The sequence below is a fragment of the Hippocampus bargibanti genome, linkage group LG02 (genome assembly GCF_051943395.1).
Source record: "Hippocampus bargibanti isolate YZ-2025 linkage group LG02, ASM5194339v1, whole genome shotgun sequence".
NCBI classification, from domain to species: Eukaryota; Metazoa; Chordata; class Actinopteri; order Syngnathiformes; family Syngnathidae; genus Hippocampus; species Hippocampus bargibanti.
Window position 1 is genome coordinate 29,999,728 of NC_142735.1, and position 20,927 is coordinate 30,020,654.

Consider the following 20,927-nt stretch of genomic DNA (forward strand, 5'->3'; position numbering starts at 1 on the left):
CGAACTAACGTCAGAAAAAGGTTTTATAGCATCTAAATACCCAAAACACGCAGGCTGATATTTTTAGTCAAATCACTTTGCTGCTGTGAAATGTAAATTTCTCCACTGCGAGACTAATAAAGGCAAATCCAATCCAAAACACCAATAAAAATGACTTAAAGTGTCCCAAAACTGCCACAAAATGAGCTCGAAAACTGGGGAAATTCAGAAAGTCCCGCCCCCTTATTCGTGACGTCACTATTGGTCACACACTGCCTTGCTCCAGAATCAAAACAATGGCTTCAGAGAAGATGCTTTCTTGTGACTCATCCAGTTATGAATATGATTCAAATAGTTCTGAAGAGGAAAGCATAAATGTTTGCAATCAATTAAAGAAGTCCTTCCGTATCAATTTGAGCCGTCTGGACTCCAATGTAGCGCCCAGAAAATGCACAAGATGGCGCACAAGCTCCGTCGGAAATGGGCTGATTTGTCCGTTGGGAATTTGTGTCAACTTACACCTTCTTTATGCGTGTTACTGCAATTTGCTGCGACACACAACGATTCACCATTGCGTTAATTATGTAGTTTTCCTTCTAATTTCGCGATCAACACAGTGTTTTGAGATGAAAAAAAGTACCCAAAATGCACTGTGTGTGTCGCTTTCTCGGTCAGGGGCGTTGCCTCAGCAATGTCACTCCTGCATCGTCATCAACTCGAAAACAAGACTTCCTGAATATTCAGCGCGAGTCTTAAAACGTAAAATATAGCTATATGCGGTGGAATCTTTGAAAATGCGCTCAGTAGAAGTCATTTGAAGTGATTTTACAAATTATGGACGCAACTTGTCCGGAGGTGTCGGTTGTCCATTAAAAGTCGAGCACCCCTGGACGACCAATTGGGGCTTTAAAATACCATTTGATGAAATCGCCTTTTTATGAGATTGTAAATAGCGTTGAAAACGGATATGTAAAAATAAAGTTGTTGTGGTCAATTCATGATTAGAGCATGACAATAATTTTTGGGAGGTTTGAAAAGGGTGACCGGGTCAACGACTTCTTTCTTGTATCCTTTCATCTTGTGGAAGGCACAAAGCTCAAATGAGTCAATGAAGCTGCTCGATTCCTGTTCAATGAAAGTAGCAAGCGTTTCACCATAATATTAAGTGTTGATGCTGAAGTCTCCCCAAAACATCCGCACCCATTCGATTAAAAACAAATGCCATCAACAGTGTGTCATGACAAAAAGTTAGCGGACACCAGGGCAGACAACTCTGTAAAGTTGCCTGCCCCATTTTTCACAACTTGAAAAAAAATAAGACGTCTCGTCACAAAAAAACATTGTTACAAAGTATTAATGATTTTTTTTTTTTAATTAAGGAAGTACCTATCACAAATTCTCCCTAGCTTAATTTATAGTAAATATCCCTTGTTGATGATTTTGCTCCAGTTGTCGTTTGTCCATACACCGTTCGGCATGTTGCACAATGCAATGTTTGCGTTGCGTCGTCTGCTACAATCCACGTGACCTCCTCTTTCCACGATGCTTTTAATAATAATAATGATATATTAATTTCTAATCGCCTTTCAAAACTCTCAAGGGCACTTTACAGTCACGGTATAATGTTCTTTTGAATCTTCTGGGGCATAGGGTCTGCGCATCTACTTTGGAAAATGATATGCAAATGCACGACCTTATAATGCTCGGAAAAGTCTGGAAGCACAAATCAGGCTTCTGATTAGCTGCCGTGCCGAGTATACAAATTGCCAAACAAACCGAAATGCTGAAATTTCCAAACCAAATGAAGATTTCTAAATCGGAATGATTTATTCCGATTTTGAAATCTTTGTTCAAACGTTTGCTTTATTAAATAAAGCAAACGTTTGATTTAAAAAAATGTTTATTTTATTTTATTTTTTTCGTGACAAAGTTGTCGGCCACAAGGGCGGAGGGAGACCTTTTGTAAGTTGTACGGCCGACGTAAAAGTTGCACGGCCCGGGCGTCCGGGCAGACGTTATTTCAGACACTTCCATCAATGAAAAGCAGGACAACTGATTTCGAAAGTTGACAAAGTCGAGTGTTGCGGGTCTTCGGCGCAACCTTGCTTGAGGCGGATGAGATTCCCCCAGAGCACGTCGCGATGGCAGGCGGGACAGCGGCCCCCCACGGGGAGGAGGTGGGAGGGCTCGGGCCGCAGGAAACGCTTGGCCAGGCAGATCACATGGCTGCACATTCCGCACGACGCGTGGACACAACGCACCTTTTCCAGAGTCTGTGAGGATAGAGAGTGCGATTAATCGCAAGCCTGCCTCCAGTCGCAGACGTGAATTGCGTTCAACCAAGGAAGGCATGCTTTTTGTTTTGTTTTTTACGTTTTGGTCCATATAACACCGATACCTTGGCTTACAAACTTAATTGGTTCCCAGACAGAGTGCCTAAGGCGAAAAGTGTGTATCCCAAAAATTAATTTCCCATAGGAAACCATTAAAAAATAATCCATTCCCAGGTCCCCATAAAACATAATTTTCTGCTTTTTTAAGCCTTAAAACGACACAAATATACCTTATTTTATGTATAATAAATGTGCTATGGTATTATAATTAAAGAAATAAACTGTACTGTACAGTAAAGTCATTTTATTTACCTTTGTGATGGTCGTTGATGGCTTGATGGAATGGAGTAGCGGGTTTCATCAGCATTAAACACATGATGAGGAATGTAGCCTTCTTCTTTCACCATTTTGAGGAAGGAAAAGTTCGTAAGCCAAGGGATTCGTAAACCGAGGTATTACTGTACAGTCAAACGTGGATTTTCAACCATCTGTTCCAGAAACCTGTTCTAAAACTGATTTGGTCGAAAACCGAAACATTTCCCATGATAATCAATAAAATCAATATCTGTTTTTTTTAATTGTGATTGAACAATACAAACAAGACTGCTCACAATGGAACAGCACATGAGCATCATGCATCAGTCGCAATGGAACGCTACACGAGGAAGTGACGTACAGTGATACCTCAGGTTACGAAGGCTTTGGCTCACTAACTTTTCACCTCACGAACATTAAATTCGCGAGCATATAGTCTTGGCTGACGAACTAGTTTTCGGCGGACGAACCAAACCACACAGCGCCACGGTGGCTGGCGGACTAGTTTTTGTCACCCCCTTTCTTTGGGTGAGGATGTGGTTTGTTCTCGAGTGGAGTACTTTTGCTATTATGGGACCGAAAAAGACCCCACCGCAGGCTAGTTTTAAGCCGAAGAAAATTACGGTCGAGAAGAAGAAGGAGATCATCGAAAAAAAAACAACGACATGAGCGTTTGTGTGACTTCGCGTCCCAGTACCAGTACGCTAAGTCGACCATTGCTACGTGTTGCTAAGGGTGTTTCTGCTAAGGGTGTTTCTGTTCAATTACAATACATATAGCACATTTATTACACATAAGGGATATTTTGTGTAGTTTTAAGGCTTATTTAGTCGGAAATTATGTTTTATGGGGACCTGGAAACGGATTATTCTAATTTTTAATGGTTTCTTATGGGAAATAAATGTTCAGCAGACAAACTTTTCGCCTTAGACACACTTTCTGGGAACCAATTAAGTTCGTGAGCTGAGGGATCACTGTACAATAATAATAATACATTTCATTGACAAGCACCGCTCAAAACTCTCAAGGTCACTTTACAGTCACAGAATAGGTTTTTCTATGGGCAGAGGGAAGTCCAGTGATGCATTCAGGTGTGCTCAGTTTGGTCCAGAACCCAATTTCCGTTGTAAAACGTGGCATAAAACACTCGACATTTTTGGTCAAAAACCGAATCGGTCGAGAACCGAGACGTTCGAAAACCCAGGTTTGACTGTATATTCTCTTAGCACCTTTGAGCGGTGGATATATTTTACGTAAAGGCCTGAAAGGCAGGACCCAAGAGAGCACTGATCAAACGGGAAGTTCTGGATCAGGTTCAACAACTTACCGATAGCGAGCCATTGCAGAGAAAACACCGACAAGTCTCCTCCTTCCGGTCTTCACACGTGTCTACCGGTCGTGGCTTCTTGGCCCTGACGGCCCCGAAGGCAAGGGAGACGTGCGGCGGCGGTCGAAGAGCGGGCTCAAAGTCCACCTTGTACTCTGGCTTGAGCCAGCGAGCCGTCAGCGGCAGCCTGCTCCAGGGGGCCACACGCAGCATGTTGGAGACCACGCGCCAATGGAACTGAAGGCCCGACTCCTTCCTGGCGCGGCGGCTGACGTGGGCCAGACGGCGGGAGGAATGCGGATTCTGCCACGCCCATTCAAACTGATGAGACACAAAAAAGCCTTTTCACCAACTGCGATAAAGTCGGATGCCCTTTTTTTTCACGGTTTGCATATATTGATGGAATCCGAGCTTGTCACAAAGAATAGAAGCAACGATGCTAAAGAATTGGAACATTTTAATGGACAATAAAATGTGTCTAAATCTATACCTCTATTGGCTACGCACAATTTTTATATATATATATATATATAATTTGAGTGTGATTGTTAACACATTAAAACATGAGCCAAATATAACATTCACACATTCTGCTCACCTCCAGAAATTGTAAATTTTTTTGCAGACTTTCCTTCTCGTTCAACAAATGCTATTGTTAAACTGCAATTTATTTAAAGATGGAAGAGCATGCTTACTTATTTGATTTGTCACAATGAGTTTCTGAATTTATCATAAAAATAAAGCATTTGAAAAGTAATGTAATATTAGTAAAATATTTTACGGAATATTATGTCATTATTTTTTATTTAAAATACTTGTTAATTCTGTCTAACTGGTTAATCATGACTGTTCAAAGGTGAGCATGGGTCTATTAAAATGAATGAAAAAGCACGTTTAGAAATACAGTACTGTATATTCTTACTTATCTATGATTTGTAAATAACATTTTAAAATCATCACGAAGTATTTGTTTATGCTGCAAAGATAAATTGAAAACATGCACGCTATTATTTTATGATCAAAACAAAGTATTGATGAAAAGGTTTTTTTCAGGCGTCATCCAGATGATGGCTGAAGAAACGTTTTCATCGATGGACCACTCTTGTGCGACTGAGAGCTTACACAGACAAAACAAAGTATTGTTTAAAAAATACATATTAGCAAACAAAACGTATTACACACTTGCTTCATTGATTACAATGACATTCATTTGATTTTGGACGAAAGAAAGGTTCGCCCTACGACTCCCGTGTTGACTTACTGTCAAGGCGGCGATGTCTGAGGGAAAACCATGTATGACGAGGACCATCTCCCTGCGACAGAAGCCAAGTGTTCATGTGCGGACTATGTTTGTGGAAGGGGTCGAGTGTCTTGCAATTGCATACCATGGTCCTCTGCCGCTGGTTCTCTTGGCACCTCCTTTGTGGCGCCCGGCATTGTGTTGCTTCAGTCTGCGTTCGGGGTCCACCGTGAAGCCGATGTAGATTCGCCCTTTAAATTTGGGGTTCAGGCAGTACAGCATGTACACCCCAAAGAAGTTCTCCACCTCCTGCGCCATTGGACTGGCTTCCATAAAACACGAAACGCGGATCGATTGTCCCAATGTCACGAAGAAACATTAGTGTTGTTTTTGTCTTTTTAAATGAACCGCTGACAATATTCCATCCTTCTGTTCAAACATTTGGTCCGCTTTATGAGGAACCTGCGCCTATAGCCTGTTTTTAATTCGTAAAAAAAAATCCTTGTTGTCGTATTAGCAAGAAAAAAATAGAAGTACATGAGTAAAATTATATTGTATATAATGACTCTCAAATTAAAAAAAACATCCTTTTTTTACTAATTCCAGAAGAAGTACTTTAGCTCAGGCACCCAAAAACTTGCTACTTGGAAAATACACGACCCCACGCTCTAGATTTTACGGAGGCTGATTGGCTGTTAATGCAATCCCGTCCTGTGATTGGATCTTTTACAGGACCGCATGTTTCGAAATTGAAATCAAACAATCCCCGCCCACTCTCCCCTAAAAACTGTTTCCAGGGCTTAGTACATATATTTATATTATTTCACCCAAACCGACACGCTGTCACGCTCTGTCTCTCTCTTTCTTTCTTTCTTTCTTTCTTTCTTTCTCTCTCTCTCTCTCTCTCTCTCTCTCTCTCTCTCTCTCTCTCTCTCTCTCTCTCTCTCTCTCTCTCTCTCTCTCTCTCTCTCTCTCTCTCTCTCTCTCTCTCTCTCTCTCTCTCTCTCTCTCTCTCTCTCTCTCTCTCTCTGTGACCAAGGTGTCAAGAAATGTTGCCTGTTCCTAAATAAAATATTGCTTTCGTGTAATATTTACATCAAGCTATCCATATGTAAACTTGTATTGCGTTTGTTATGTATAGGCTAGCTGTCGGAAAGAAATAACGTAGACGTCTCTTTTCTCCACTACAAAAATAAATATTTTAATCAGGCATTTAAGGACGCAAGCTAAGTGACGCTCTCGTTTTTTTCCCCTGGCCATCTAATTGGCTGTGCTCATGACAATGCAATGTGATTCGGTGTTTCCCAGGACCTTCTCGCAAAACTAAAATTAGCCGGAAGTCAAAATACAATGTTTCAAGTATGTGTTTTTGATTCATTTTAGTGCGGGATAAACTTGATCGTCTTCGTGTGCTGACTTTGTTTTTTCATATAACGATTACCAGCCTTAAATTTGCATTAAAAGGAACATTACTTTCGGTTGTAGTTCAACTTTGGAGAAATGTCTTCGATGGTCACATTTATGCACAAGGTAGTCTTGGCGTAAGGGCATTAACCGTTACCTGTTTTCTGCTGTTGCAGGCATGGCCATAACATCCGATCACATCCGGGACAAACTTAAAACACTACTTGCGGCGGAACATGTGGTAGGTATCTTGCGCTTGTTTAATTTGGAGCTTTTGCAGACAATATTAATATTCTCCCGCATTTGTGTTGTGTAGGACGTGGAGGACATGTCCGCCAACAGATGTGCAACCAGCTTTAAAGTGGTTGTAGTCTCTTCCCAGTTTGAGGGCAAGCCCCTCTTACAGAGACACAGGTACGCAATGGACACGAAAATCAAATTCCAGAATGACAATGCTTTTGATCGGACATAACACGAACAGTGGGAATGGCTTTTTTTTAGGATGGTAAACACCTGCTTAGCGGAGGAGCTCAAAGACATCCATGCGTTGGAACAGAAGACCCTGACGCCAGAACAGTGGGAGAAACAAAAGTCGAAATGACACACAGAGGAACAAGCAAGTGCCATTACGGTTCCCATTGGGACCCAAAGAATGCATTTGAAAATTTTGCCGGCAATTAAAGGGAGAATTTTTGCTTTCCACGTTTACACTTTTTAAAGCAACAATGGTTTGTCTGTTATTTCATAGTCCGTGCAGCCGCCTACCATTATTCGAAATTGCTCATTTTGCATTTATATATACTTTCATGGGTTAGTCGGGGAAGTTAATGATTTTGCGGTCAACCGTTTGACGGGGTATATTGATGACACCACAGCTGTCTGTTATGCAGCTGACATAGTCAAGAATATGACACACTGGTACCACTTATGGGGGGGAGAGCTTTTAGTTATTAAAAAAATATCGTAGATGCAATATGGCAAAAACATAGGCTAACAATTCTCAGTTGGCACATCAAGAGTGGTGATCAAATTGGAGGTGTCTGTTTGGCAGTTTTGCCATAGATATAAAATAAACAAACAAAAGAAATATTGCTGTTATTAAAAGAAATCAGAATCATCTTTATTGCCAAGTATGTAGAACACACGAGGAATTTGTTTCCGGTCGAACACGCTGCACTAGTATCATCAGCAAAAAAATTGCAAAGAGGCACTATAGAATTCCAAAAGGAATGATTAATATGATCAATGCACCAGAGTTTGAAGAGAAAAAACAAGTCACAGTCCAAGTTTAGAGTCTCTCTTGGAATGGACATCCACAATATTAAAAAAAAAGCTGTAAGCACATAATGCTCAGTCCGGTTTAGAAGAATAAGCGGGTGGGGTAGGGGGGTCTGTAAATGGAGGAAAGTAGAGTTGTTTGAAGGTATACAAATTTGGGTGGCACTGCTTTGTTATTTCAGGACCTGAATGCAAGAAAAAAACAACATAAAATGCATGGCATGAGATACCGATACTCTATTCCACATCGTGACAAAGTCACCTTCTTTTTGTAAATATAGGGTGTTAAAGGACAACCGACACCTCCGGACAAGTTGCATCCATAATTTGTAAAATCACTTCAAATGACTTCTACTGAGCGCATTTTACAAAGATTTCACGGCACATAGAAGTCTTGTTTTCAAGTTGATGACGATGCAGGAGTGACGTTGCTGAGGGAACGCCCCTGACCGAGAAAGCAACACATAATGCATTTTTGGTACTTTTTTTCATCTGAAAACACAGTGTTGATCGTGAAATTAGAAGGAAAACTACATAACGCAATAGTGAAATGTTGTGTGTCGCAGCCAATTGCGGTAACACGCATAAAGAATGTGTAAGTTTACATACATTTCCAGCAGACAAATCAGCCCATTTCCAACGGGGCTTGTGCGCCATATTGTGCATTTTCTGGGTGCTACATTGGAGTCCAGACGACTGGAATTGATATGGAAGGACTTCTTTAATCGATTGCAAACATTTATGCTTTCCTCTTCAGAACTATGTGAATCATATTCAGAACTGGATGAGTAACAAGAAAGCATCTTCTCCGAATCGGAACTTTCTGAAGCCATTGTTTTGATTCTGGAGCAAGGCAGTTTGTGAAGGAGTATCCTGGCGTGACATCACAAACAAGGGGGTGGGACTTTTTGAAGCTGCCCAGTTCCGAACTCATTTTGTGGCAGTTTTGGGACACTTTGAGTCATTTTTATTAGTGTTTTGCATTTGACTAAAAATATCAGCCTGCGCCTTTTGGGTATTTTAGATGTTATAAAAAGTTTTTCTGATGTCAGTTAGGAAACAAAAACAAATGGTGTCGGTTGTCCTTTAAAGTCAAGGCCCCAGGGCCAAATCTGTCCCGCCAAATCATATTATTCAGCCTAAGAAAGCAAATCAAACTTGTGAAATTCCATGATCATCTATAGAGTGAGCGATCGAGCGAGCTTACTCTCTTACTAATCAGCTAGCTGGCTAAGGCCTCACATCACAGGTGTCAAAGTCAAGGCCCGCAGTCCAAATCGGGCCCGCCACATGATTTTATTTGGCCTGCAACAGCAAATTAAGCATGTCAAGTGCCAGGATGCTTGCTTAAGTCAGAACCAAAATTTCAAATTGTCCCATGTAAACCACAATAACAGGCATTATTTTTTTCTTCAAATTTGAAAACTACAGTGTAGTTATTCATTAATGTGTTTTGCGCTCTAAATGTAATATGTGGAGGAAATTAAACATTCTAAATTCATAATGCCCCCCCCCGGAGGAAACTGGAACGACAATGTGGCCCGCGGCAAAGAATTAGTTTGTCACCCCTGTGTCATACATGAATCAGCAGGGATGCATCTGGGTCGCGCCCTTGCGCCATTTACCCATTTTGACAGCCAATGACACAACTTTGTAACTCCAGTGCGCCAGCACCGGCGCACATCTATTACGATTGTCGCATATTGCTACTTGGTCTGCGCCACATATGACATACGTCTGTTAAAATAGCTAAAGGAACAAATGTAGTTAAACAGCAATTGAAAACTCTCCGTTTTCCTTCAGAGGTTTTAACGTTCGTCGTGATCCGCCAGAAACTGCCAAATGAGATAATGGAATATTCATTTACCCATGGTGCATTGCAGTATTTACATCAAACGACATCGACAGATGGTTGCAATATGGAGCTAGATAGAGAACAGTAGTAAAGACATTAAAAACAAGCAGCAAACAAATGTATTTTCATATTTTAAGAAACAACGGAGAATAGTGAAATTTCGTTTCAGCAAACTGCGGTTCATGATTCGAATTTAATGGCTAATGGGAGTGATTTCAGAGCTGTTGCAGCACGTTGGAAATCTTAAAAACAAAGAAATCTGTTAAAGTAGACACCAGTAAGAAATATTGTGAGAAGTCTGTTTTCTGTCTTTTCTGTAATACAGTAGAATATAAAAATAGAATGGGATTGATTGTGTAGTAACTAAAGAAAATAGAAAAAGGTTATTTTATGTATGAATACATTATTTGACTTGAATTGTTAAATATTAGAAAAATAGATTTTAGTCAATTTTTATTTTTTTTTGAAATACAGTGATACCTCGGTTTACAAACCCCTTGGTTTACGAACCTTTCAGTTTACGAACGTTAAATTTATGAAAATTTTACCTTGGCATAAAAACTATTTTTCGGGATACACACGGAGCTGCCACAATGAGTGATGTATCATTCTCGAACGAGCCCTTTCTAACAAGAAAATGGCAGCCGGCTTGTTTTGGTCCTCTATTTCCCGCCCCCAGTCGTAGGTTAATGCCATGTGATTGGTCAAGGCCGCAGCAGTGGGGGGGTCGGGGGTTACAGACAGAGAGAAAGTGAAGCCATTCTCCAAAAAAGTAAATGGCAGCTGACATTTTTCTGGCCTCTATTCCCCGCCCCCAGTCTTTGGTTAAAGCCACGTGATTGGTGAAGAACGCAGCAGTGAGGGGAGGTGGTTTAAACATTAAAGAGACAGGCCGACGACAGAGAAAGAGTGACAAAATAGATAGAAAACTGACATTTGGACTCGGTTCAACTTTGATAGTTAAAGGCAGAGTGTAGGCTGCAAAGTTAAAATATCCCATCAATCAGGCTCCACAAATAACCCACACAAGCCATCTGTACACTTGATGCAAAAAAAAACTACCAATCCAGCTAAACAGAACACAATTGATGAGGAACAAGGTAAAATTATCGCAGAGAAAGCACCTACAAAGGATCATTCCTCAAGATGGTGAAAGAAGAAGGCTACGTTCCTCATCAAGTGTTTAATGCTGTTGCACTCCATTCCATCAAGCCATCAACGACTATCACAAAGGTAAATAAAACCACTTTATTATACTGTAGTTTATTTCTTTAATAATAATAACATAGCACATTTATTTATACAAAAAAATAAAGTATATTTTGTGTAGTTTTAAAGCTTTGAAAATTAGAAAGTAGAAAATTATGTTTTATGGGGACCTGGGAACGGATTATTCACATTTTAATGGTTTCTTATGGGAAATTAATTTTTGGGATATACACTTTTCACCTTACACACTGTCTGGGAACCAATTAAGTTCATAAGCCAAGGAATCACTGTATCATTCTCCAATGAATGTATTTTGGTTTATTTCAATCGTTTTTTTATACTTTGGCAATGTAGTTAAATCAGGCCCATCCATTTTAGAATTTCGCTCCCTTTTCAGACACAACCTTTTTAAATTTCCCAGATACATCCCTGAATGAGCATTTTGCATTTTCAACATGTGTGTGTGTTTTTCGCTTGCATTTCGGATGACTACGCAGCATTAATAAACATGTATGTATTTGTAAATACGTTGCATGCAGCTGCACTTGAGTGGCTTTTTGGAAGTCCGCTCAACCGTAAGGGCGCCGTTCAGTGAACAGTGAGACACTGTTAAATTCTATTGAGTTTATTTTTACCCGGGGGGGGCGGGCGTTCTCAGACCAAATTGGTCACCCACCTCGTATCGATGGTGATGCCAAATATTGGCTATTTTGGATGCTCAATGCACACTTGATACTTGGTCATGAGGACAAAGATCCCCACCGTCCATCCCCCTCTTCCATTTGGAAAAGTGGCGGAAGTAATCCGCGTACGCTCGCCCACTTGCTGAGCAACACCTTGTGCACTGATTTGTAAAATTGAAGCGGCTTTGGATTTCACGCAAGTAATGTGCCATCGTATGCACAGAGTACAAGCAGACAGATGCCTCTCCCAGAAGACAAACGCAATGTAGCTCCACGCTGCAGCTCACTTGAAAAGCACCCCCCACCCCCCCAAAAAAAAAGAAAAACATATTTTGCGGTGTATAAGGCGCATAAAATAAAGTTTTTTGGGTGCGTTTTATATGTGAAGTCATTTTGAGCCACAACAGTTCTTCAATGATGGTCAGTAGCCCCCGACTATTTCTCCAACGGAGGAGAAATAGTGCATGCTGGTTTATATCAAACGGCGTTTCATTTCAATAATATCTTAAAGGACAACCGACACCTTCGGACGAGTTGCGTCCATAATTTGTAAAATGACTTCAAATGACTTCTACTGAGCGCATATTACAAAGATTCCACTGCATATAGCTATATTTTACGTTTTAAGACTCACACTGAATATTCATCAAGTCTTGTTTTCGAGTTGATGACAATGCCCTAAGTGACGTCACGGAGGGAACGCCCGTAACCGAGAAAGCGACACATTTTGGGTACTTTTTTTTCATCTGAAAACACCGTGTTGGTCACAAAATTAGAATGTGATGGTGAATCGGTGTGTGTCGCAGCCAATTGCAGTGCTAGGCATAATGAAAGTGTAAGTTGACACAAATTCCCAGCAGACAAATCAGCCCATTTCCAATGGATCTTGTGCGCCATCTTGTGCATTTTCTGGGCGCTACATTGGAGTCCAGACGGCTCCAATTGATACGGAAGGACTTCTGTAATCGATTGCAAACATTTATGCTTCCCACTTCAGAACTATTTGAATCATATTCATAACTGGATGAGTAACAAGAAAGCATCTTCTCCGAGTCTGAACTCTCTGAAGCCATTGTTTTGATTCTGGAGCAAGGCAGTGTGTGACCAATAGTGACATCATGAAGAAGGGGGCAGGACTTTCTAAATCTCCCCAGTTTCTAGCTCATTTGTGGCAGTTTTGGGACACTTTAAGTCATTTTTATTGGTGTTTTGCATTTGACTCAAAATATCAGCCTGCCAGCGTGTTTTGGGTATTTTAGATGCTATAAAACGTTTTTCTGATGTCAGTTCGGAAACAAAAAAATTAGTGTCGGTTGTCCTTTAAAATGACTGCAATTTTTTTCTCAATTTTGCCATAATTTTCCAATTTTGGCACAATAAGTGGCACAATAATTAGAAATGTAAACTTTTGTGTTGTTTGCTTGTTTTTGTATTTGGCTACTTAAAAAAATAATTTCAGAAAAATTCAAGGGCAAAATATATATAAACCGGTGTTTCGTTTCAATCATCTCTTAAAATGACTTTGCAAGGTTGATTTTTTTTTCTCGATTTCACTAAAATTTTTACTTGTTTTTGTATTTAGTGTCTCAATTTTTTTATTTCTGAAAATTATAAGGGCAAAATATATATAAAATGGCATTTGATTTTAATATTCTCTTAGAATAACTTCACCAGGCAGATTTTTTTTCTCCATCTTGCCAAAAATTTCCATTCTTGGCATTATGATGACAAACGGAATATTTGGAGTTTTCTGTATTTTGTTTTTGCCGTCTCGAAAAACAGTCATTTATTTCTGAAAAATTTAAACGCAAAATATACCTAAAATGGCATGTAATTTCAATAATCTCTTTAATAGACTTTGAAAGGTGGATTTTTTTTCTCAATTTCGCCAACATTTTCTGTTTTTGGCACAGTGATGACAATCAGAATATTTTCGTTTTCTTGCTTGTTTTTGTCTTAACCGTCTCAAGAAAAACAACATTTATGGGAATATTTTAAAAAGTGTTTCATTTCAATGATCTCTTAAAATGGCTTTAAGGTGGATTTTTTTTCTCCCTTTTGCCATCATTTTCCATTTTTGGCACAATAACAACAACCATCCTTTTTGTATTTCCTCTAAAGAAAAACAAACGATTTCTGAAAATTTGAAGGTTTTGCCGTAATTTTCCGTTTTTGGCACAATTATTAGAAATGGAATTGTTTGTGTTTTTTTGCTTGTTTTTGTATTATGGTTCAGCGGACTTCCCAAAAAAAAATTGAAGGCCAAAATATTACATGAAAACCTTGAAGGAACATAAACATTTGAAAGAAGTAAGATTGGTCATCTGTGAAAATTCTATTCGTATTGTGATAAACTGATAAAGAGGAAAATGATTGCGAAATCTGACTGTTTTGTTGACATTCCCTTGATCGCAGCACTGCCTGTCGAATGGGTGCATCATCCCAGCCTATATACTGTAGCGGCTTTTAATTTGGTGTGCCTTATCTATGGAAAACTTTGAAATGCATTATTCATTGAAAGTGTGTCTTATACAGTGATACCTTGGCTTACAAACATAATTGGTTCCCAGACAGAGCGTGTAAGGTGAAAAGTGTGTATCCCAAAAATTAATTTCCCATAGAAAACCATTAAAATGAGAATAATCCATTCCCAGGTCCCCATAAAACATAATTTTCTACTTTCTAATTTTCTAAGGCTTAAGACTATACAAAATATATTTTATTTATATTTTAGGTATAATAAATGTGCTATGGTATTATAATAATAAACTGTACTGTATAATAAAGTCCTTTTATTTACCTTTGTGATGGTTGTTGATGGCTTGATGGAATGGAGGGGCCGGTTTCATCAGTATTAAACAGTTGATGAGGAACGTTACCTTCTTCTTTCACCATCTTGTGGAATGATCTCTTGTAGGTGCTTTCTCTGCCACAATTTTACCTTGTTCCTCATCAATTGTGTTCCGTTTAGCTGGGTTGATAGCTTTTTGCATCAAGTGTACAGATGACTTGTGCGGGTTATTTGTGGAGCCTGATTAATGGGATATTTTAACCTTGCAGTCTACACTCTGCCTTTGAACTATCAAAGTTGATATTAGTCCAAATGTCACTGTTTTCTATAGATTTTCTCATTCTCTCTCTGTCGTCAGCCTTTCTCTTTCATGTTTAACCCCCCCTCCTCACTGCTGCGTTCTTGACCAATCCCGTGGCTTTAACCGAAGACTGGGGGCGAGGAACAGAAGACAAAAACAGTCGGCTGACACTTCCTTCTTAGGGGAACGGGCTCGTTCGCGAACGACACATTACTCATTGTGGCAGCTCTGTGTGTATCCCGAAAAATAGTTTGTATGCCAAGGTAAAATGTTCATAAATTTAACGTTTGTAAACCGAAAAGTTCTAAGCCAAGGAGTTCGTAAACCGAGGTATCACTGTATATGGAAAAAGTTTGAAAATACACCATTCGTTCGGGGTGTGCCTTATACACCGGAAAATACGTTAGCTTTTTTGAAAAGATCATTGTGAAATCCAAAGAAGCAGAATCTTACCACTCCCGCCCCCACCACGCCCACGGTTTGACTCCCCTTCTTAATTGCTGATGTCCAGTAAGGCGCGCAGCTCGCCGGGCTCGTATCCCAGCAGGCCTTGCAGGTTGCAGACAAAGCGGTAGACGTAACGCTTGCCCACCGTCTTGCGGATGATGTTCTTGTCGTAGTAGTAGCGCAGCCCGCGGCTGAGTTTTTCGTAGTTCATCTTGGGCTTGTGCTTGCGGCGGCCCCACAGCAGCGCCACCTGGACACGGGCGGGACACTTTTTGGGGTCATCGTGATCTCGATTGTACTCCCAACGTGACCGTTGGTGTCCTCAAGCGCTGTACCTCATCCGGGTCGATCAACTTGAACTCCCAGCCGTCTCCGGTCCAGCTGATACACGAACGGCAGCTGCGGTCGGTCAGCAGCTCCAGTAAAAACTGCCACAGCTGAATGGGACCGCTTCCTGTTGGCCAAAAACAAAGAGGTCAAAACCTCGATCCAGCAAAGGCCACGCATGGCGAGCTCCCACTCACCCGTGTAGCTGGCGAGGACGGCCGCAGGAACAACGGCCGAGCCGGCATCTGACTTGTTGCCGGCGAACTCCTTGAAGCTTTGGTAGGGTTGCGTGAACACGAAGGCGTCCGCGCATCTGCTCTCGTCCGCCGTGGTCTCCGTCAGGCGGGCGTCGGTCGTCCACATCATGGAGTCGCCACCGGACCTCTCGGGTTCTGACTGGGTCTCTGGAAGTGGCGACACAGCCTTGTTTTAAGATACATTTCATCCATTGGTGTTTAGAAGTACAGCGATACCTCGGTTTACGAACCCCCTGGCTTACGAACTTTTCGGTTTACGAACGTTGCATTTATGAAAGTTTTACCTTGGCATACGAACTTTTTTCGTACACAGAGCTGCCTCAATGAGTGATGTGTCGTTCGCGAACAAGCCCGTTCTTCTAACAACAAAATGGCAGCCGACTGTTTTTGTCCTCTATTCCCCACCCCCAGTCTTCGGTTAAAGCCACGTGATTGGTGAAGAATGCAGCAGTGAGGGTGCGGGGTTTAAACATTAAAGAGAAAGGCAGACGACAGAGAGAGAATGAGAAAATCTATAGAAAACAGTGACATTTGGACTAATATCAACTTTGATAGTTCAAAGGCAGAGTGTAGACTGCAAGGTTAAAATATCCCATCAACCAGGCTCCACAAATAATCCACACAAGCCATCTGTACACTTGATGCAAAAAGCTATCAACCCAGCTAAACAGAACACAATTGATGAGGAACTAGATACAATTATCGCAGAGAAAGCACCTACAAGGGATCATTCCTCAAGATGGTGAAAGAAGCCTCTGTTCCTCATCAACTGTTTAACGTTGAGGAAACTCCATTCCATCAAGCCATCAACGACCATCACAAAGGTAAATAAAATGACTTTATTCTACCACAGTTTATTTATTTAATTATAATACCATAGCACATGTATTATACATAAAATAAGGCATATTTGTGTAGTTCTAAGGCTTAGAAAATTAGAAAGTAGAAAATTATGTTTTATGGGGACCTGGGAATGGATTATTCTCATTTTAATGGTTTTCCATTGGGAAACAAATTTTTGGGATACACACTTTTCGCCTTACACACTCTGTCTGGGAACCAATTAAGTTTGTAAGGCAATGTATCACTGTAAACAGATGTTCCTTTTTTCAGCGGGTTCTCAAGTGGGTTGAAGTCAGAACATGAATTTGCCTCAGGGGGAGGTCATGAAAACGTTAGCGCAAGAGAGTCAAATTCATTTTATGCCACATTGTCGTTACGGTTCCTGTCACTGTAAAGTGTCCCCATGCGTATTGAAAGGCGCTTATAAATGAAATGTAATATTATCATCAGTAGTAGTTGTTGTAGTTGTAGTCGGAATACAGGGATCCCAGACTTCCGCTAATTAGCGGAATTCCGCTATTTTTTTCCGCCAAAGTGATATTTTCTATTTTTATATTAAAGTTATTATATTTCCGTATACAACCGCCAAAACATTTGTTTTGAAGGGTGATAGGATGATCAGAATGCATAGTGCTTGAATGGGCATGCTTTCGTGTGTTTTGGTCGATGTCGGTTGCTTCAATTGGCGTCAATTGGGATCGCTTGAGAGTAAGATACCGCGAGACTGTGCGCGATGAAACGAGAAAACTAATATGGCAGCTCCCTTACCGCGCTTTTCGCCAGTAAACTTGCTCAAACCATTGTCGCATTTTTGGTACTTAAAGGTTTAACGTGTCCATAGTATAGACAGTGTAGGTTAGATATATATATATATATATATATATATATATTTTTTTTTTTTCTATATGGTATAAAGCTATGCATGTGTTCCGTATATTGCTGCTATATATATATATACAACTATGCACATTGTAAAGATGTCGTGGAAGAGAAATACCCTACATAAGAGTGATAGTGGAACGGTGACGTCTCTGGATGGAGGGATAAAGAATTGGTGGAATTAGGCATCGTTAGAAAAACAAGTCGACGGATGCCCGCTTTCACATTTCATATTCAAACATAAAAATCCGGGGAAAGCCCTTTGCAGTCTGCGATGGAAAAGTGATCAACTATGGTGGCAAAGGTTGGCTGTCACTCAAACAGCATTGTGAGGGATCATTAACCGCAGATGCAGAGAAAAAAAGATTGAGAAAGCAGAATTACAAACTACCTGATGAGTTATTCCAATTCATAAATTATTATTCTAATGAAGGAAATTATGATAGGGCATGTTTATTACTGTTGACCTGTAGTACACCATGATTTTAATACTAAACTAACTAACTTGATTAAGACCTGATGGGGGATGACCAAGGTTGGTGAAAAACCTCTATAAACATATTAAATGGTATTCGTATAATTATGAAGCAGATATTTAATATACAATCTTGCATTCAGAAATTTACAGCCTCCTATTTTAATTTATGTGATGGTAATCGTATTATTATTATTATTTCTTATCGAGGCCCGTAATGAATTTGGGGAAGCCATTAGAATGTTTCATTCCATCTACATATTACATATAGAGCAGGCACCAAATTCATGAATAACTGGTTTTCAAATCTGAAGTAAAAAAATAATGACTTATTGTGGTTTATATACGAAAATTCTAAATTTTAGTTTGGACTTCAGCAAGCATCATGGAATTTGACATGCTTGATTTGCTTTCGTGAGCCAAATAAAATATGGCGGCAGGCCAGATTTGGCCCCCGGGCCTTGACTTGCACACCTGTGCATTAGCATGAATACTGGATATGCCCAATATTCCCACAGGTCCACATTTTCCCTGAAAAAAAATATCCAAAACCGCCCCAGTCGATCCCTAATGTTTTAAACATTTTACAACAGGTCCAGATTTGCCCAAATTTTAACTTTCATCCAGTAGGAAAAAAAAGAGTTTACTGATGCGTGATATTCAAATGACTATTTGTGGTCCCCTCACACCCCCAAAAAGCCAATTTCAGTCCAATCTTCCCTAATTCAGGCAAAACCCCGAGATTGATGATCCGCGCAGCATACCTCCAGTGTTTGGAGGTCGGCAGGGAACGGATCCGGCGCACACGTTCAGCGCGGCGTGATCTGGAGACGAGAAGACATTGAGCCGTGGAGGTGGCGGGGTGCCCGGCGTGGGGTCACAGGTGGCACGAGTGAGATTTGAACCCCGTCTCATGATTTCCAGGTGCTCCCATAGGATCTCCCCGGCGGCGCCGTCCGACACGAGGCCCAGGAACGCCTCGCGGTCCAAGCGACACAGCTCGGGACCCCCCAGTCCCTTCAGGTCCCAACGTGACGAGCGCAGCCCGAACTCGGCACGGCACCAACCCAGCCAGTGGTTCACCTCCCATTCGGACCACAGAGTCGGATCTGCCGGGAAGGCGGTGAATAGGAAGGGGTCAAGCGGGGTTCCGCAAATTGGCCCGGATGCATACGATGTGTTTGGTCTTTCACCTTGGGGGAAGCGGTGGGTGAGTCTCTCCTGGGTGAAACCGGCAAAACTGTCTCTCAGAGCCTGGCACAGAACCTCCTTGCTGGTCGGGGTGAGGGGAGGGACCTCCAGGGGATCCATCTCTGTCCCCCCCCATAAAAATAAAACAAAATACATAATGGATTTGAATCACAAAATGAGGTCGGAGCAACCCCCAATATGCATTTTTAACCGGTTATTTACATATCAAATGTGTTTTGAAATAAATTATGACAATTAAAACCTATTAAGCGCACAAAACATCAATCTTACCATAAGCACAGCAATCCATAGCGGTGTGTGAGGAGAGCTCAAATGGCAGGAGGTGGCAAGGGGCTGACGTTTATTTTATTTTTTATGTGAAGATGGACATCAGAGGATGGGAGGGGTTTTGTGCCGAATGACAAATGTCAATCACAAGGGAGGGTATGCCTTTTAAAGGACAACCGACACCTCCGGACAAGTTGCGTCCATAATTTGTAAAATCACTTCAAATAACTTCTACTTAGCGCATTTTACAAAGATTCCAGCGCTTATAACTACATTTTACGTTTTAAGACTCGCGCTGAATATTCAGGAAGTCTTGTTTTCGAGTTGATGACGATCCCCTAAGTGACGTCACGGAGGGAACGCCCGTGACCGAGAAAGCGACACACAATGCATTTTGGGTACTTTTTTTCATCTGAAAACACTGTGTTGATCGCGAAATTAGAAGGAAAACATAAAAACATAAATAACACGATGGTGAATCGTTGTGTGTCGCACACAAATTCTCAGCGGACAAATCAGCCCATGTCCAACGGAGCTTGGGCGCCATCTTGTGCATTTTCTGGGTGCTACATTGGAGTCCAGACGGCTCCAATTGATACGGAATGACTTCTTTAATTGATTGCAAACATGTATGCATTCCTCTTCAGAACTATTTGAATCATATTCATAACTGGATGAGTAACTAGAAAGCATCTTCTCCGAGTCTGAACTCTCTGAAGCCATTGTTTTGATTCTGGAGCAAAGCAGTGTGTGACCAATAGTGATATCATGAAGAAGGGGGCGGGACTTTCTGAAACTGGCCACTTCCGGTTTCAAATTGTATTTGTATTTTTAGACACTTAAAGTCATTTTTATTGGTGAAAATGGTGTCGGTTGTCCTTTAAAGGACAACCAACGTCACTTTTGTGTTTCCTAGCTGACATTAGAAAAACGTTTTATAGCATCTAAAATACCCAAAACATGCAGTATGATATTTTTATTCAAATGCAAACCAGTTTGTGACGTCACGCCAAGACGTCTTGCATTGCTGGAGAATCCAAACAATGGCTTCAGATTCAGAGAATATGCTTTGTTGTTACACATCCACTTATGAATATGATTCAAATCGTTCTGAAGAGGAAAGCATACATGTTTGCAATCAATTAAAGAATTTATTCCGTGCCATTTGGAGGCAACATTGGGGGGAAATGTATCACCAAAAAAGAGGCAGAAAATGGCGACCGAGCTCCTGTGAGGAATTAATCAGTCCGTTTCCACAGGATGATAATTTCCTTATAAGGAGCTTGGTCGCCCTCTTCTGGCTCTTTTTGGTGCAACATGACGTTTTCAGACCAAACGAGCACAGCAAAATGCATTGATGTGATGGAAGGACTGCTACAATGTGTCCTTTTTTTCGGTCAGGGGCGTTCCTTCAGTGACGTCACGTACGGACTCGTCACCCACTCAAAAACAAGACTTCCGGAATATTCAGCACAAGTCTTAAAACGTAAAATATAGCTATATGC

The 20,927-nt window shown here is 40.9% G+C and overlaps 3 protein-coding genes across 6 annotated transcripts; 1 reads left to right on the forward strand and 2 right to left on the reverse strand.

Moving 5' to 3' along the window:
- Window positions 1–25: 25 nt before the first annotated feature.
- slx1b (structure-specific endonuclease subunit SLX1B) lies at window positions 26–5,650 on the reverse strand. Of its 3 annotated transcripts, none has more exons than XM_088990846.1 (5): window positions 5,340–5,650; window positions 5,216–5,267; window positions 3,955–4,275; window positions 2,625–2,709; window positions 26–2,252 (listed from the first exon to the last, which is right to left on the reverse strand). In XM_088990846.1, exons 1-5 carry the CDS (start codon window positions 5,525–5,527, stop codon window positions 1,885–1,887), a joined length of 1,014 nt encoding a protein of 337 aa, XP_088846972.1. In that variant the 5' UTR covers window positions 5,528–5,650; the 3' UTR covers window positions 26–1,884. The 3 variants fall into 3 exon arrangements, with proteins under 3 accessions (XP_088846972.1, XP_088846973.1, XP_088846974.1); XM_088990847.1 differs by having other exon boundaries at window positions 2,625–2,706; window positions 5,340–5,649; XM_088990848.1 differs by lacking the exon at window positions 2,625–2,709 and having other exon boundaries at window positions 5,340–5,634.
- Window positions 5,651–6,457: 807 nt separating this feature from the next.
- Window positions 6,458–7,324, forward strand: LOC148902363 (bolA-like protein 2). Its single transcript, XM_088990856.1, has 4 exons — window positions 6,458–6,553; window positions 6,775–6,839; window positions 6,915–7,012; window positions 7,100–7,324. Exons 2-4 carry the CDS (start codon window positions 6,777–6,779, stop codon window positions 7,197–7,199), a joined length of 261 nt encoding a protein of 86 aa, XP_088846982.1. The 5' UTR covers window positions 6,458–6,553; window positions 6,775–6,776; the 3' UTR covers window positions 7,200–7,324.
- Window positions 7,325–7,477: 153 nt separating this feature from the next.
- Window positions 7,478–19,603, reverse strand: LOC148902364 (protein C-ets-2-like). 2 transcript variants are annotated; one of them, XM_088990845.1, is made up of 7 exons: window positions 19,137–19,601; window positions 18,849–19,052; window positions 18,708–18,767; window positions 15,687–15,893; window positions 15,498–15,616; window positions 15,169–15,412; window positions 7,478–8,061 (listed from the first exon to the last, which is right to left on the reverse strand). In XM_088990845.1, exons 1-6 carry the CDS (start codon window positions 19,288–19,290, stop codon window positions 15,209–15,211), a joined length of 948 nt encoding a protein of 315 aa, XP_088846971.1. In that variant the 5' UTR covers window positions 19,291–19,601; the 3' UTR covers window positions 7,478–8,061; window positions 15,169–15,208. The 2 variants fall into 2 exon arrangements, with proteins under 2 accessions (XP_088846971.1, XP_088846970.1); XM_088990844.1 differs by having other exon boundaries at window positions 18,708–19,052; window positions 19,137–19,603.
- Window positions 19,604–20,927: the final 1,324 nt, after the last annotated feature.

Coding starts and splice junctions, on each gene's coding strand:
- slx1b (XM_088990846.1), bottom strand. CDS start 5,527: ATGGAAGCCAGTCCAATGGCGCAGGAGGTGGAGAACTTCTTTGGGGTG. Junction 2,710..3,954: donor TCTGCAATGGCTCGCTATCG/GTAAGTTGTTGA, acceptor AAATGGTGAAAG/AAGAAGGCTACATTCCTCAT. Junction 2,253..2,624: donor CATCAACGACCATCACAAAG/GTAAATAAAATG, acceptor CTATCCTCACAG/ACTCTGGAAAAGGTGCGTTG.
- LOC148902363 (XM_088990856.1), top strand. CDS start 6,777: ATGGCCATAACATCCGATCACATCCGGGACAAACTTAAAACACTACTT. Junction 6,840..6,914: donor TACTTGCGGCGGAACATGTG/GTAGGTATCTTG, acceptor TGTGTTGTGTAG/GACGTGGAGGACATGTCCGC. Junction 7,013..7,099: donor CCCCTCTTACAGAGACACAG/GTACGCAATGGA, acceptor GCTTTTTTTTAG/GATGGTAAACACCTGCTTAG.
- LOC148902364 (XM_088990844.1), bottom strand. CDS start 19,290: ATGTATTTTGTTTTATTTTTATGGGGGGGGACAGAGATGGATCCCCTG. Junction 15,894..18,707: donor CCGACCTCCAAACACTGGAG/GTATGCTGCGCG, acceptor CGCCACTTCCAG/AGACCCAGTCAGAACCCGAG. Junction 15,617..15,686: donor CGTCCTCGCCAGCTACACGG/GTGAGTGGGAGC, acceptor TTTGGCCAACAG/GAAGCGGTCCCATTCAGCTG.